Source organism: Macrosteles quadrilineatus, unplaced genomic scaffold (genome assembly GCF_028750875.1).
Source record: "Macrosteles quadrilineatus isolate MER2022 unplaced genomic scaffold, UCM_ALF_1.0 Scaffold_5__1_contigs__length_97177068, whole genome shotgun sequence".
NCBI classification, from domain to species: domain Eukaryota; kingdom Metazoa; phylum Arthropoda; class Insecta; order Hemiptera; family Cicadellidae; genus Macrosteles; species Macrosteles quadrilineatus.
This window is the reverse complement of record NW_026542598.1, coordinates 81,442,701-81,460,116: the sequence shown is the minus strand read 5'-3', so window position 1 is coordinate 81,460,116 and position 17,416 is coordinate 81,442,701. Positions and strand designations below refer to the sequence as shown.

General features: G+C 40.3%; 1 protein-coding gene across 1 annotated transcript in view; it reads left to right on the top strand.

Moving 5' to 3' along the window:
- The window catches only part of LOC128995403 (dystonin-like), a 204,773-nt gene that overhangs the window by 185,343 nt on the left and 2,014 nt on the right, over positions 1-17,416 (top strand). Inside the window, exons 54-72 of the mRNA XM_054420412.1 lie at positions 148-318; positions 751-963; positions 1,457-1,570; positions 2,391-2,717; positions 3,035-3,217; positions 3,707-3,842; positions 4,136-4,308; positions 4,920-5,117; positions 5,656-5,919; positions 6,676-6,870; positions 7,415-7,655; positions 8,272-8,522; positions 9,109-9,282; positions 11,713-11,894; positions 13,794-14,070; positions 14,645-14,778; positions 14,982-15,177; positions 16,031-16,255; positions 16,994-17,217. Coding sequence (XP_054276387.1) covers positions 148-318; positions 751-963; positions 1,457-1,570; positions 2,391-2,717; positions 3,035-3,217; positions 3,707-3,842; positions 4,136-4,308; positions 4,920-5,117; positions 5,656-5,919; positions 6,676-6,870; positions 7,415-7,655; positions 8,272-8,522; positions 9,109-9,282; positions 11,713-11,894; positions 13,794-14,070; positions 14,645-14,778; positions 14,982-15,177; positions 16,031-16,255; positions 16,994-17,217 — 3,878 coding nt within the window. The remainder of the gene's footprint in view (positions 1-147; positions 319-750; positions 964-1,456; positions 1,571-2,390; positions 2,718-3,034; positions 3,218-3,706; positions 3,843-4,135; positions 4,309-4,919; positions 5,118-5,655; positions 5,920-6,675; positions 6,871-7,414; positions 7,656-8,271; positions 8,523-9,108; positions 9,283-11,712; positions 11,895-13,793; positions 14,071-14,644; positions 14,779-14,981; positions 15,178-16,030; positions 16,256-16,993; positions 17,218-17,416) is intronic.

Sequence of the window (17,416 nt, the reverse complement as noted above, 5' to 3'; positions counted from 1 at the left end):
AAATAATTATAACAACTGACTTTCAAAGTAGATTGTTTATGTATTGTATAACAAGGTATTTGGATTGGAGATTTGGGGCTGAATTTCCAGATTTTAAATTAGAATATAGGATTTGACTAGTTTCTACACGATTCTCTGTGTTTACAGCTGAACGAGAGAGACCGCAAGCTGGACGTAGGTCTGCTGCACTCAGGCAAGTTCCAGGAGGCGTTGGACGGACTGGCCAAGTGGCTGACGGACACTGAGGAGATGGTGGCCAATCAGAAACCCCCATCAGCTGACTACAAGGTGGTCAAGGCACAACTACAGGAACAGAAGGTACGTTTTTCCTACATACAAGATGGCTAGAGTTGTTCACTAAATTCCAGCCTTTTCAATTGTTTATTTGAGAAATGTCTAAATATGTGTCTAATTAGTCAGCATTCTAAAAGTGTGAAAGGAGTAGTTTGGAGAATTCCAAACATTTTGAGGCATTTGCACCACTTTAAGCCTTTTTTGTACTATTAGGACTAAAGAGGTTTCTTAAAACTACTTGAAATGTTTACTCTTATACTGTACATATTTACAAGATGGAAGATGTAAAACATGCAACACTGCTTATCAACCACATTTCACAGCCAATACAGCAACCATTTTGCAACCACTCACAGAAGACACATCTGCGTGTTCTATGACCTGAACTTCTTTTAAGGTCTAGCTGATATCCGCACACTCCACAAATAATAATCTAAACCATTATTTTCCCCACAGTTCCTCAAGAAGATGCTGCTAGACAGGCAGAACTCAATGTCCTCTCTGTTCGCGATGGGCAGTGAGGTAGCAGCCGGCGCAGACCCGATGGAGCGCAAGGCCATCGAGCGCCAACTCAAAGACCTGATGACCCGGTTTGACAACCTGACGGAGGGCGCGGAACAGAGATTCGAGGCTCTGTCTCAGGCAATGGCAGTGGCTAAACAATTCCAGGTGAGGGTGAGGGGGGGTGAAGCTGTGAAGAATTTCACAATTTGGCGGGAAAGCTCTTGGTTTATTATTGTGTTAAAGATTAAGGAATTGAATTGAATCACCTGATGAGTTTCAGGCATTTGGTAGCACTAGTTAATTTCAATACAATCTGTTATTTAAGAGATTAAATCACAACTAATGGCATTACTATGAGCCAATTGTTGGTTATTTAGGTATTTTAGGTATAGTCATTGTCTACGAGGCATTACAAAGGCTGAAGAATTCCATTCTTTTCCTCTCAATTCCTACTCAATTTTTTTCCACACAGCCATGTCTTATATTCAATTACAATCTTTGAACTCATTCACTTATAAAGACTTAGTTCATTTAAATACTCAAGAATTTATCGGTGCTATTAATATTCAAAACCGTAATATTTACAAAACTGACATGCTCAAAAGTAAGTTAGCCAATGTGTTTGAAGTTCATGTGTTTAACAAGAGATTGTTTACAGGACAAACTGGTGCCCATCGTAGAGTGGTTGGAGAAGACAGAGAAGAAAGTGAAGGACATGGAGTTGGTACCTACTGATGAGGAGAAGATCCAACAGAGGATACGAGAACATGATGTGAGTCTTAAGTAGGAAATGCTAGAAATTCAATAGGACTAAGTCTTTACTTAGAGCCTATAGTATCTTTGACTATAAATAGAGACATTCTATTCTCACTTTAAGTTAATTGCTAGTTTTAGAATAAAAAGCTGGTAGATAGATGAGATGTCTACTTCTGTAGTTAAATACCATTGCTAAGAGGTAGGCTCTTTTGAAAAGATTTTAATTCATTTATCTCTTTTTTATTAAACTCAGTATTGTATTTTATACCCTCGTATTTCGTGTCATCATGCCTATCAGTAATTCATCTGACTAAACCTTTTTCAAATATATATTTTTCAAATTCAATACATATTTGTACTGTGTTAATGTACTCAAAGCTGAATAATACTCCTGTTTTTGGTCTTATTATTTTATCCTTGATTCATAGCTAATGGGGACTTTATTTAATTTGAGGAAGAATGCAGTGGAACCACTTTCCACAACCTCTCAAAAATTAATTTTTGAAGTTTTTAATAGTTTGCATAAAATCATCATAATAAATGTTTATGCTTTGAATTTTTTTCATCAATATTAAGTTCAGAGTTAGTAAATTTCTATACTTTGGTTAACAAGCTTTTTGGGTGGTAGAACAGTTGCCAAAAACACTAGTTTGAATTTGCCGATCATCAGTGTCAGCTATGTGATAATGTTGTGACTTTCTAGGCCTAACCAGAAGTAATTTGTAAACAGTTTTGGACTAGAGTGTAGAATCCTAGGATATGAAGGGAGGACATATCAAACTCCGTATTTCTTTTAACCATAACGTTCACTTCGCTAACTGAAACCTCCTCCCCAGGCATTGCACAAAGACATCCTGCGCAAGAAGCCCGACCTCACCGAACTTACCGAGATTGCATCTGCGTTGATGGCTCTGGTGGGTGAAGACGAGGCTGCCGTAGTAGCAGACAAGACGCAAGACACGGCCGAGCGGTACGCCACGCTGGTAGACCACAGTGACCAGCTGGCGCAGCTGCTACAAGCCTCGCGCGCCGGACTGCGCCACCTGGTACTTAGCTACCAGGACCTTCAGGCCTGGATGGAGGCTATGGACCAAAGACTGGCTAAGTACAGAGTGCTGGCTGTACACACGGATAAACTGCTGCACCAGATGGAGGATCTAGCGGTGAGTGTTAGAGATTTGCTTAAAGTTTTAAAATGGTACAAAGTGGTTAATTTAACACTTAGTCGAAACTAATCAAAAAGTTGATCACCCAAAAATGTGCTTACTTCTGCTAAATCTTTTAATTCCTCGTTTTTGTGATTTAGGAAAAAAATTGAACAAAACTTACTAACTGTTTGAAACATTACATGCAATAAGTGTTGATGTATGATAAACATGTTTTTTTTCTAAAAGCTAAATCAAAAATCGGACACTAATCTAGTAAAATAATTCTTCGACAATTCAAGTTCTCTACTAAATCAGCTGATTTGTATGTACAGGACTTGACAGAAGAAGTAGCTAACCACCAAGGAGACGTTGATGGCACAGTGGACTCGGGACTGGAACTGATGAAACACATCTCCAACGATGAAGCCATCCAACTCAAGGACAAACTGGACTCTCTGCAGAGACGATACAACGACCTTACCTCTCGCTGCAATGACCTGCTCAAACACGCTCAGGTATGTCGTTCAATTGTGTACTTTGGTGTGAATGGTGCTTTTCATGAGACTTGGATAAATCTTTCCCTCTAATCATAGTAGTAATTAGTTACTCCTTTTTACAAATACAATTTTTGCACCTGAAGAAAATCGGTCAAAATAGAATATAACATTTTCTACTGAAACTAGTGATCTCTGTCATTCTATTGACTATGGAGCTTTTAGTGTTTTTGTGCGAGCTTGTCAGGATATGCCAAAGATTGAGTTCCTCTTCCACTAGGCTAGTAAAACCCCCCTCCCCCCGAAAGAAAGATATATAGTTAAGCTAGCTTAGACCAAGAGTAGATTAGAGTTCATGAGGTTATATATGCACCCTGTACTTCCACAACACATTATTTTGCTTGTTTAGTGAAGGACTTTTCCAGAGGATAGCTGAAAGCCAAATCACTTCTTATCTGCAAAGCAGTCCTACGTCTTGTTTTACTAACCATTGTTGTTGTTTTGTTGTAGGAGGCGTTGCCGCTAGTACAGCAGTTCCACAATTCGCACAACCGTCTGGTTGACTGGATGTTGGGAGCCGAGGGACAACTGTCTGTGGCTGAGCCTCGTGAGGACGACATTCAGCGACTAGAGCAGGACATTCAAGGTTGGTGTACTTACGCTCTCAAACCTGTAGAAGCAGCCAAGAATAATTTCTTCTTAAACTAAACTAACTATTCTGTCCATCTTATACTCTAAAACGAGTAGATTCAAACGTGTTCTGAGGTAAATCTAAACCCCTTTTCTGTGTATTTTGTCGTATCTTTTTGCTACTTTCTCGGAACGTATGAAGATGACTAAAAATGTTTTAGTCTACACCTTTACATGTTCACACCTTGTATACAAACTTCTGATTTTGTGCTTTTTGTTCCCATCTGATTATAATGTGTCTGTGTACAGAGTTCCGCCCAGTTCTGGAGAACATCAACCTGATTGGTCCACAGTTGTGTCAGATCTCTCCAGGAGAAGGCGCCTCGACCATCGAGGGACTAGTAACCCGAGACAACCGAAGGTTTGACGCCATTGCTGAGCAGATACAGCGCAAGGCTGAGCGCATACACCTATCGAAACAGGTACAAATATGCTGTTAATCTAGCTAATTGTTTACACCTTTATCTATTTGTCTTTCCTCCATAGTGTAAATAAGGTGCTATTTGTAAAGTGCAAAAAATTTTATGTTTGCTTTAAAAATATCTTGCAGAAAATAAGGGTTTTTTTTCTTTAATATTGTTCAGAATATTTCAGTATTCAGTAATATTTTGCCAGTATTTAGACTTATTAAACTCGCGGTGTACTGCTCACTAGCGTGACTGATTTGAATTGTAAGTCATGGATTTGTAACAGGGCTAAAATTAATATACAGTGGAACCTCGATAACAAGACTCTCATGGGGATAATTAAATAGGACTTGTTAGTTGTTATCAAGGTTGACTACTTAGAGGTTTGCAATAACATGTGATTAAGGGAAAAATAAATTCTAGAGGATTTTAAAATTACACTTTTTTATCAAGGGTGACTTGTTATTGTCGGTCTTGTTATCGAGGTCCCACATTGGAAACGATCAAATAACAAGTAGACATCCTGTTATAATAACTAATATAAATAATAATTACACATCTGTTTGAATTGAACACACGAACACTACACTACAGAACATTACTAACTAGTTGTTACTGTTCTGCAGCGTTCCATGGAAGTTATCGGGGACATTGACGAGTTGCTGGACTGGTTCCGAGAGGTGGAGGCGCAACTGAGAGAGGCGGAACCTCCGAGCGCAGACCCTGACGTCATCCGAGTGCAGCTCAAGGAGCACAAGGCACTCAATGACGACATCGGCAGTCAGAAGTCACGAGTCAGAGATGTCATCTCTACTGCAAAGAAGGTGGGTAATGAGTTTTGAAGCTGTTGGAGTATTCCTACCATATACATAGAAAAGTTAGAGACAGTGCTCGATTTTCGAGGGAAGATGGCAGAATGGCAGAACAGAGTTCCATTCCCTCTCTTTCAGAAAGATAAAGATTTTGGCATAATTAGGTACAAATCACATCAAGTATGTTACAGTCCCGGTACCTCAATTTTACAAATCGAGCACTGGTTGGACGTGATGTATATGTAACATGGATATATATAAACCAGTTGCAGCCCTATTTGGCTTATAGGAGTACCCTCCGCTTTTTTGTCAGTAGAGGAAGTATTGTTTTTGTTTTAGTTTTTGGTGGAAATAATCGTTTTGGTGTTTCTAGTGTTTTTTTTTTTTTTTTTTATGATGTTAAATAGAAATGTCTCATTACTAGTTTAATTCATTGTAATTTGGTATGTACTTAAAAAACTAAAATTTTGTTTGGTTTTAATTTCAAAGTTGCAGAATAGTTCAAATTACAAAAAATACAAACATATAAGCTAAACAATGTGTTACGCAGGTGCTGCGAGAGTCAGCTCAACACGAGGACACCAGCACCATCAGAGAAAAAATGGAGGACCTCAGAGAGAACATGGAGACAGTCTCGAGTCTCTCCCGAGACCGGCTGGAGATACTTGAGCAGGCGTTGGCGCTTGCTGAGCATTTCTTAGAGAGTCACACGGAACTGAGCACCTGGCTCGACGAGATGGAACGTCACGTGAGCATGTTGGCCATGCCTGCACTGCGGCCAGATCTCATAGCCCAGCAACAGGACAAGAACGAGGTAACCTGACTTCCAACATGTTTTTTTCTAGTCCTTCCTTTACATCCTAGGATGCTAGGCTACAGCCTGGAACCTTTAGACATTACTTGAAGTAATGTCTTAAAAGTCTCGAGCATCACCACATAGCAAAATTTATTGCTGATTGGTGGGATTTGAACCTAAAACTCAAGGACCAAAACCCCACTCTCTACTACTTGTTTAAGTGGTAGAGAGTGGGGTTTCGGTCCTTCCTATTTAGGTCGATCCCCATACCTTGATGTAGTGTTTATATTAACTAACACAAATATTCTTTGTTTGAAGTTCATTTTTGGTGATGGTTTGTATTATGTTGTTGGAGGGAATTCGCAGACCATTTCCCACCAATAAGTAAATCTTTTGAGTTTTGATTTTTAGTCGGCCTAAAATATTATACTGTGGATATTTCTAATAACTGATCAGTTAAGGATAAGTTTCAAGATGTTTCTAATTTAGGTCAAAATGAACTAAAAGGAGATTAGTTAATAAACTCAACATTGCCCGGAAATGCAATAGCTAAACACAACAAATATGGTCAAGCTAGCACACTTAACCTCAAATCCTCAGACCTCCTTATTGTGATTGTGTTCTTATTGCTGAGTAAAAATTGATTAAACTCTTATTTCCTTAACATCATATTTTAAAGTGAGATTTAGGTTGAATTTTACATATTTAGTAGTTTAACATAATCAAACTACCCCAATAGAGAGTATGTCGTCCAACCAGTGTCCGATGTTTTAGCTACTGGTACAGTCCATCACAGAACACAAGCCACTGGTGGACAAGCTGACCAAGACTGGAGAGGCTCTGATCAGACTTACCAATGACGAGGACGGAGCCAAGGTACAGGAGATACTGGACTCTGACAACGCCAGGTACGCAGCGCTGCGGTTGGAACTGCGGCAGAGACAACAGGCATTGGAAAAGGCTCTACAGGTACGTAGTTTCTTATTACTGTATCTAATCAGACAGCAGTCCTTCATCCTTATAGAGCTTGTTACAATACTTTCATGCTTTTTCATCTAGAGAGGTCTTGTCACAATTCTTCCATACTTTTCATTCACTTATGCACAGGTATATACATGATTAAAATTCTGTTACGGTTAGGGAAGACAAAGTGTCGATGTAATAAGCCCAGAATTGGGTCAATGTAGAATTCTTTCAAAGAATAAAATGTCTTCTGGCTTTTAGAATCAGGCAAGTTTCTCTTACAACGGGTTCCATGACTAGTTGTGAATAACATTGTTGTCAATTAACAGAATGTAATGTTTTTTTGTTTAAATTCACGCATGTTTACTGTTAGCATTTTCAATCAATGAAGTTTACAGTTTGGTTGAAATATTTCTTCTCTTGCTTACTGGACTAATGGGTAAACAGCATTTTCTGGAAGAAAGGACTTGAACAGTCTCATTACCACTCATAACAAACTGCAAAAAAAAAAAACTATACCAAAAGTAATTGCTAATGCTTGCTCTTGCAGGAGTCGAGCCAGTTCTCAGACAAGCTGGAAGGCATGTTGCGAGCTCTCGCCAACACAGCTGACCAGGTGTCCGGGGCCGAGCCAGTGTCCGCTCACCCTCCCCGCATACGAGACCAGATAGAGGAGAACAACGCCATGGTCGAGGACCTGGACAAGCGAGAGGAGGCGTTCCAGGCGGTGAAGCGGGCGGCCAACGATGTTATCAACAAGGCTCCTAACGCAGCCGACCCAGCTGTCAAAGGTAACAAAGTTTCTGACTTAATGTTCTAAGTTAATTGATGTTATTGGTAAGTTATCGCGTGTTTAAGTTCGTGTAAGGTATTTGCTGAAATTTTCCATCTTGATAAATAAAAATAAACTTGTTGGGGTCTGGAATCTGTTACCTTTTTCAGTTGAGAAAGTTAAACTTATCAAGATTTGACGGAAACTTTAATGTATACATAAAAATAGAATCATTTAATATGAGACTTGTAAATTAATTAAATTTAATATTCCAGTTTGTGACAGTGGAGTAATTATACGTTTTTGGGATGTAGAGTGAACATGGTTTGATTCATTGATCAAAACCACTGACACAAATACAACTATCAACAAAATATAGAAGCGATAGTAGTTTCTATCTTTCTTATAGAGAAAGGTTAGAGATCATAGGCACAAATAACACCTTTTGTCAAAAACTGAGGAAGAAAGCAATGATTCTGGGTACTTGCCATGTGAGCAGCAGAGACAACTGTTAATGAATTAGTTCTGCTCTGTTCACGGCAACAACTATCCTCCACTCATCTCCGTTTTGCGTGTCAACTTAGTAAAAATCTAATCCAAAAACAACACTTTTTCATAACGTCTTTTGTCAACAGACATAAAACGCAAGCTGGAGCGACTCAACAGTCTGTGGGGTGAGGTGCAGCGCGCGACGCAGGACCGTAGTCGCAGCCTGGAGGAGGCGCTGGCCATCGCAGAGAAGTTCTGGGAAGAGCTGCAGAGCGTGATGGCCACTCTGCGGGATCTGCAGGACAGTCTGCAGGCGCAGGAGCCTCCTGCAGTACGTCCTGAGGAGATACAACAACAGCAAGAGGCGCTGCAGGAGATCAGGGCGGAGATTGACCAGGTGAGCAGACGTTTAATGTTTTTGGTTTTGAGCCCTTAAGATTGTCTCTGACTTAATTTGTAAAACAATTGCTGAAACAGCCGTCAACATTGTGGTCAGGGCTGTAACTTCTAGAGTGATCTTTTTTTATGTATAATCTTAGTTTGTGATTAACTTATTCTGACAACACCTTTAATGGACCCTCTTATAGCTGATGATTGTGGAGTCCTAAATAAACGCTGAAACAATAGTAGTAAGTTAACAACAGTTACTTTACTACATTTCAAAGGTATGTTTTGGCCATTATATCTCAAGTCATAAAATATGTAGCTTCAAAAATTAATTTGGTATTTAAACTTTTAGCATAACTGTTCCTTTTTTAGGAAATATTTAGAAAAATATTTTCTGGAAGAAAAGTTTTACCTAATTAATACTTCTTTAACTAGGCCTACTTGGATTTTATTCAAAAGTAATAATCATCAAAAGTAGGTGTTCTTCAACAAAAGTTACAATGATCAAACACTCTTCAGTATGAAATGAAAAAGTTATTGGGTTAACTACACGCCTCATTAGCCATAATCCAAGCTAATGTGCTGTGTGTTGTCAGACCAAGCCGGAGGTTGAGCAGTGTCGTGCGACTGGTCAAAGTCTCATGAAGATCTGTGGAGAACCAGACAAACCAGAGGTCAAGAAACACATCGAGGACCTAGACTCCGCTTGGGACAATGTCACTGCATTGTTCGCCAAACGGGAAGAAAACCTCATACACGCCATGGAAAAGGTAACACATAGTTTTATTTGAAATTGGTAATTGTAAGTATTCAATACATACACTTACGGTTTTGGTCACTCATTTTTTGTACACTTTGTTAATGTTGGTTGCATAACTTCTCTTCGAATGACTTCTTTTGATAAGCAATATACAGTTGAAATTAGGGATGGACGGGATTGAATTTTTAGTTCGGGACGGGACGGGACGGGATTTTTATTTCCTTCCTGATTTTCGGGACGGGACGGGACGGGATTTTTTTCTGTGCATAAAAAGAAAGTACTGTATTGTAGTTACCAAAAAAGACATACGAAATCAATTTTTACCATTTGTGGCACTGATCTATAAAAACCAAAAAATGGGTAATTTACAGGTACCTATAGAAACTTGTGACTCGCGGGTCACGGGGTGATCGTCTGTATGACTCACGGTCATGGCGCGATTGTCGGTATGACTCGCGGTCAAGGCGCGATCGTCGGTATGACTCGCGGTCACGGCGCGATCGTCGGTATGACTCGCGGTCACGGCGCGATCGTCGGTATGACTCCGCGGTCACGGGGTTATCGTCGGTATGACTCGCGGTCACGGCATGATCGTCGGTATGACTCGCGGTCATGGCTCGATCGTCAGCATGTTTTCGCGGTCACGGCGCGATCGTCGTCATGACTCGCGGTCACGGTGCTATCGTCGGTATGACTCGCGGTCACGGGGTTATCGTCGGTATGACTCGCGGTCACGGCATGATCGTCGGTATGACTCGCGGTCACGGCGCGGTCGTCGGTATGACTCCGCGGTCACGGCGCGATCGTCGGTATGATTCCGCGGTCACGGCGCGATTGTCGTCATGACTCACGGTCACGGCGCGATCGTCGTCATGACTCGCGGTCACGGCGCGATCGTCGGTATGACTCGCGGTCAAGGCGCGATCGTCGGTATGACTCGCGGTCACGGCGCGATCGTCGGTATGACTCGCGGTCACGGCGCGATCGTCGGTATGACTCGCGGTCACGGCATGATCGTCGGTATGACTCGCGATCATGGCTCGATCGTCAGCATGTTTTCGCGGTCACGGCGCGATCGTCGTCATGACTCGCGGTCACGGTGCTATCGTCGGTATGACTCGCGGTCACGGGGTTATCGTCGGTATGACTCGCGGTCACGGCATGATCGTCGGTATGACTCGCGGTCACGGCGCGATCGTCGGTATGACTCCGCGGTCACGGCGCGATCGTCGTCATGACTCGCGGTCACGGCGCGATCGTCGGTATGACTCGCGGTCACGGCGCGATCGTCGGTATGACTCGCGGTCACGGCGCGATCGTCGGTATGACTCCGCGGTCACGGCGCGATCGTCGGTATGATTCCGCGGTCACGTCGTGATCGTCGGTTTGACTCGCCATCATGGCGCGATCGTCGGTATGACTCGCGGTCACGGCGTCATCGTCGGTACGACTCGTGGTCACAGCGCGATCGTCGGTATGACTCCGCGGTCACAGCCCGATCGTCGTTATGACTCGCGGTCACGGTGCGATCGTCGGTCCAATAATCGCGGCCACGGGGCGATCGTCGTTATACCTCCGCGGTCACGGCGAATCGTTGAAACGACTTCGTCTCTTGCGTTCGCGGACCTATCGCTCGCAATAACGGCGTTATCGGCACTCGCGAAACGGAAAAATCGCCGACGATCGGACCAAATCCCGTCCCGAAAAATTCCCGAGTCAAATGTAATCCCGTCCCGATAATCGGGAATATTTTTTTCCCGAAAAATTCCCGAAATTTCGGGACCCGTCCATCCCTAGTTGAAATAAATACACCATCCTACGCAAGTGTAAATATGTCGAGTGGCATTAAAAGACATTTTTATTTTATGCATGTCTATAAGTCAAGTCGAAAATATAATAATTGAACACTTCTTTATCATTTACAAGGCCTGTTTTTAAATTTAAATTTAAACTTGTCTGAAGAGTCATTATATATGTAGTCAAAATTTAGTTTAGTAAAGGAATATAGTTTCTTTATGTTTCGATTTCATTGCAATTAAGAATTCTATCTCCTCTATAGTAAATACATAGTACATTTTACATTACCCCAAAACATGTGATTATTGTATCATTTTAATATTAACAACTTGATGTATTCTTGCCATATGAATAATCATAAAATAAGACAAAATTATACATTACTACAGTGCTACAGTATCAAAATTGCTTATTGTGAGAATGAAATAAGATCCCAGTTTGTCAGTATCGTCACACAGTTTCACAAACTCGGCTATTTTTATACCTTTCAATATTTATTCATTCTGTTTTCATCTCAGTAAGTTTTACCTTTAAAGTCCTTTTAAGAATAGTAGGCGTATGAATGAAAAGAACTATTATGATCTAACACATTAAACCCTGTAATGTTAAAGTTATATGATTCCGTCTCTATGGTGTTCTATAGGCTATGGAGTTCCATGAGACCCTGCAGGAGCTGCTGGAGTTCCTGGAGAGAGCCGAGGACAAATTCGCCAGTCTGGGTCCGCTGGGATCGGACATTGACGCAGTCAAGCGACAGATAGCTCAACTCAAGGCGTTCAAACTAGAAGTCGACCCACACATGGTCAAGGTGGAGGCTCTGAACAGGTAAATCAGCTGCTACCTTGTAGTACAATTTAAATTCGTGAAAATCAATAAACAGTATTTGCAAAATTCACAAGAACTTTCACCCACTATCTTGACTTTGAAATAGTGTATGTATGTGTACAGACACACTTGTGGTCCAATTCTGATGAATTTTGGTATTGGGGTGGGTTCTAATCCATGGATCCCCAAACGTCATAAGAGGAGATGAAAAATGGTGTGAATTGTGTTTGTTACGTTTAAAATCCTTTATTGTTGGAAAGCTAACTATTCTAGCTTAATTATTCTAGTAATGACTTGGCAAGAAAACATTATTTTATTGTACTTACTCCTTAAGAATATAAACTCCGATTTAGCTTCAGTATTACTACAACACACACACACACACACACACACACACACAACAGTACAGTTTCAGTATATACTGCTGCAATTTTCTTATCAGTACCCAGTGTAAGCTCAAAAACAATACAATATTCAATTTTATAAGCTTTTTGAGCATTTGTGGAAGTAAAACAATAGTGTTTATTATTGAGAATGTAGCTTTGTAAAACTGGGTTGTTTAGAAATTTATTTCATTGATGAGTCGTAATTATTCTATTTTTGTCCTTGCTTTTCTTTGGGAACAAAGGCAACTTTGGTGGTAAGTTTACAGTTATAACTATATTTTACACTATTCATAAATAACTTGCTTAAGAAATGAGTTCCAGTCAGTTGATAACACACCAAATATCCATTAACAATGTTGACCTTACAATCAATTTGATAACCACCCCTACTGCAGACAATCTATATAATTAATACGCTACATGAAACTTTGTCGGTTGAACTCCTCCGCCATTTCTTAACCGATTTTATCCATTGACGTCTCATTGGAAAGAGCGTGTCACGTAGATTTGCAAACTGGCCTTACATTTTTTTTAAAGTCCCTTGGGCTCTGCCCCCAGTGGCTTTGTAAGTCCCCATGTTATCCTTATGAAGAACATAATTGTTTACATTTTGATCAGCTGTATAGTTTAATTGCTGTTATTTATTTTTCATTTCAATGAAACGCATTGAGTACATTTATTTACTATTTGAGTTTGTGTAAACATAACCCCCAAGACGGATCGTGTTAGTATGGTTGTATCTTAAATTTGTATATTTATCGTTGTTTTGTGTCGCTATGACGGATCGTGTTAGGATAATTGTAAATTAAATTTGTGCATTTATCGTTGTTTTGTGTAGCTACCTATAATTTGTTTATCTGTTGTTTTTTCTTATGCCTCCGACGTGACGACAACGAAACATAGGCAGGAGGCGTAATCATGATAACGACCGCAGCTACAGAACAGTGGCGCGTAATAGGCTTAACTTCAGAGTCAGCACCTGACCCTGGACAATCTCAACTATTAGGTTACAAATGCGCCCTAACACTACCCCAAAACGACTTTCGTTCTCAATTGGCCTTCTATTAATGACCTGTGTTTCCTGTACAGCTAGGCATTTTGAGAAGGGGAAAACCCTCCGGAATGCTTTAGGTTTATCAATAACGAAGTTAAACATGGTCTGTTACACACCAGTAATCTTTGAGTTGACTCTTTTAATCTCATTTTAAATACGACTGTTATTCGTTTTGAAATAACTCCTATAATACTTTGCAATTGCTCGAATTCGAGCAACATGTGCACTAGTAGTCATTAATAAAGAATTGCTTTTATGAGTTTGTTCAGTTAACTGTCATAGTCCTAGTTCAACAGATTACGGATAGTATGTCATAGTCCTATTTCTAAGGGTGATGACAAATACAGGTCTAACGGAACTAACCTTAAAATTATCTTAAGCATACGGATTATAAATCTAAAGCAGATAGTTATTATCTATATAATCTATAGCATTACTCATTGTAACGGCTTTTTGCAGGCAAGCGCAAGAGTTGACCGAGCGCACATCAGCAGAGCAGGCGGCTGCACTCAAAGAGCCGCTGTCCCTGGTGAACCAACGCTGGGACGAGCTGTTGCGCGGCGTGGTTGAGCGCCAACGCCAGCTGGAGAACGCCCTTCTGCGTCTTGGACAGTTCCAACACGCCTTGCAGGAGCTTATGGCCTGGATAGAGGCTACGGACCGCACCCTGGAGAGAGACCTGCGTCCCGTGGCTGGCGACCCGCAGCTGCTGGAGGTGGAGCTCGCCAAACTCAAGGTGGGTGAGCTAGCGTAGACATTCAATCTAGATGGACCAACTGTAGCTTATTTTGGATCCACTAACAAAGTGTGGTTCTGTCAGAATTTCTAATTTCCTTTAGTTTTTTTTCTGATATAGTTTATGTGACATAAAAGAGGCTGCAGCGTACTTAGGTTGTCCCTTCAGTTTAAGTTGGTTAGTTGACGAATTTTCAATTGATAAATTTTATCTAGCTTACTTGTGGAAAAACTCCAAAGCTCATAGATTATGTATGTGTTATTGTGTATCTATAACCCCCTTGACATAGTTTTCTCAGGTAACTTATCTGAACTGAATTTAATAGTAATCCAGGCTGGCTTGTATTTGTTAACGGATTGATTTTAACTTTATTGTTGCACACATGTAGATAAATAAATCAACAGAGAGATGATTTAAATTGAAAGTCACTCGGTTAATGGCAGTTTTGAAATTCTCTAACTTATTTATAATATTATCCAGATTACTGCTAATATATGTATCATCCAGCAATACTATGGATTTTTTAAAATCAATTTCCAGTTTCCACTAATAATATTCTCTGGCGTTTGTACAGGTGCTTGTGAACGACATACAAGCGCACCAGTCGAGTGTTGATACACTGAACGACGCAGGACGTCAGCTGATAGAGTCTGGGCGAGGTAGCGACGAGGCGTCGTCTACACAGGACAAACTTTCAACCCTTAACAGGTAAAACTTTCGCCCTAACTGCTTTAAACACATTCATAAACCAATGTTTATCGGTGACTAGGTAATGATGAGTAGAAGCCAAGTAAGTTTTTATCAAGAAACCCAGATTTTTTTATTTATTTAAGTTAATAGTCTTTAACATATAGCCAATTCGTAAAACACCCAATGACAAAGTTGTCAACGATTGCTGTTTGTTGCTGCAGACGGTGGCGAGAGCTGTTGCAGAAGGCTGCGGACAGACAGACTGAACTGGAGGAAGCGCTGCGGGACGCTCACAGGTTTGCTGCGGAGATACAAGACCTACTGTCCTGGCTGGGAGAGGTGGACGGTGTGATAGCCGCTAGCAAACCAGTCGGTGGACTTCCAGAAACTGCCAGTGAACAACTGGAGAGGTTTATGGTGAGTAAAAGCTTTGGTTACAATATTCCAGTTAATTCTTAATCCTTTTGAAGTTCAGACTCAAGAAGTTTATTTTTAGGCTTTACTATTTGTATCTGCTTCATTGGATCATTTTCATTTTCATTATTGCTTCCAATGTTTTAGCCTGCTTGACTAGTTCATCTTTCCTCGTCTCTTCTTTAGGTGACCAAATGGTATTCTTCCATCTGGGTTTTTTTTTAATTTTTTTTTATAATAGCTTAATTTCTCCCCCCTGATTATGTGTTCCGTCCATCTCAGATGTCTTCTTTTTTTTCGGTAACAATCACATCAAGCTACAAGTAAACATTATTGATACAGCTTTCCTTCTACTCAACATTATAAGAGGGATTAGGAGAAGAGGAAGGCTCACCAGCTGTTCTAGTTGTATTCCTTAATTTGTAGAAATCATCGCTTACACAACAGAGTTACATCCATTAATAGTACATATTGCTAGAAATTAGCTGTAAAAATAATGTTAAAGCTGGAAAATACTTTTCTTTACCTCTTTGGTTATTGAAACCTAAGTTCGAATCCTTAACAATACCTTAATTCTGATTTCTGCTGGCTTTACGTGTCGTGCCAAGTCTATTGACATCTTGAACTTTGACCTTACATCTCTTTCTTGGTTTTCCCAGTGGTCATCTTCCATTTGGGTTTCCCTGGTAGACAAATTTGGGTTTTCCGTGATTTTCAAATTGTCTTCTCCACATTATGTACTGTCTATCACAACCTACAGCTTCTTGCCATTACTACAATACATAACATTAAATATTCCTAAAAACATTCTACACTAGCTCTGTGAACAATCTTCTAGCTTGGTTTTGCCTTGCAGGAAGTGTACAACGAGCTAGAAGAGAACCGGCCCAAGGTCGAGACAGTTTTGGCCCAGGGACAGGAGTACCTCAAGAAGTCACCACCAGGAGCAGCAGGCAACCTGCAGACCAATCTACGCACACTCAAGCAGCGATGGGACAATGTCACTGCTCGTGCCAACGACAAAAAGATCAAACTGGAGATTGCACTCAAGGAGGCTACGGAATTCCATGACGCTCTGCAGGTCAGGATAAATACAAGTAGTAAACAAATACCTGTTACTTGGTTATCTACCAGTTAAGGTTTACCTACATTGAATTCATGCATTCTGAGCAGTCTGAGCTTCTACGGCTATATGCTGTGATATTCTCTTAAAAGAAACCTTTTTGCTGGTTTTTGAGTCTCGGCTATTTAAATAGACTAATTTAAACTAAAGGTTCAATGATTTTACAGCTTATGGCTAGAGTTATTAAGAGTATTATTTTATTTGTATTTTTAATATTGGATCTTAAAGCAAAATTAGCCTTTGGGTTGGATTTTAAGGGTTTCAGCCAGTATAGCAACATTACCTGAATGGGAGTGTCTATTGTCACAAAAGAACACAGAAAGTTAGCACAATTATTTGAATTTCAGTGTCACTGACAGCATTTACAACTAAATGAAGGTTTAAGTTTGGAAGAAAGCCTATAATTCTGTAATGTATTTGTTACTGTAATTTTACACAGTATTGGGTTTATTTTAGTGTGGAGGAATAAATTGCTCAATTAATCAGTGGGTTTTATTTGAATCAGGCTATCTCTAACGGTTCATACGTTGGGCAAATCTTGTTGCCAACATACCGAGATTGCTGAACGTACAACTACAGTAACAATCAATGCATTACAAGTTCCAATCTTTCTATACCTAACTCAAAATTAAGCACTTTAGACATTGTAGATGTTAACTATCGGGTACACATCTTACTGTTTACTCACTTCCACAGTCGTTCGTGGACTGGCTGACCAACGCTGAGAAGACACTGTCCGGCTTGAAGCCTGTGTCGCGTGTTCTGGAGACAATACTGCAACAGATCGAGGAACACAAGGCGTTCCAGAAAGACGTGGGTGTTCACCGTGAGACCATGCTACATCTCGACAAGAAGGGAACGCACCTCAAGTACTTTAGTCAGAAGCAAGACGTCATTCTGATAAAGAACTTGCTCATCAGGTGGGTTAAATGTTCTCATTGTTTAAATTATATCATTTTAATACTGATTGGGTGGCTTTTTGAATGGGTGAAGCCAATTCAGTTTTTTATAGAAACAGCAATGCATAAGGGAAGAAGGAATAGCATGTGTACAAACTAGAAAAACCTTAATAAAAAGAAAAAAGAAGAATACCTATTAACATATTTAACATTTTCAGTA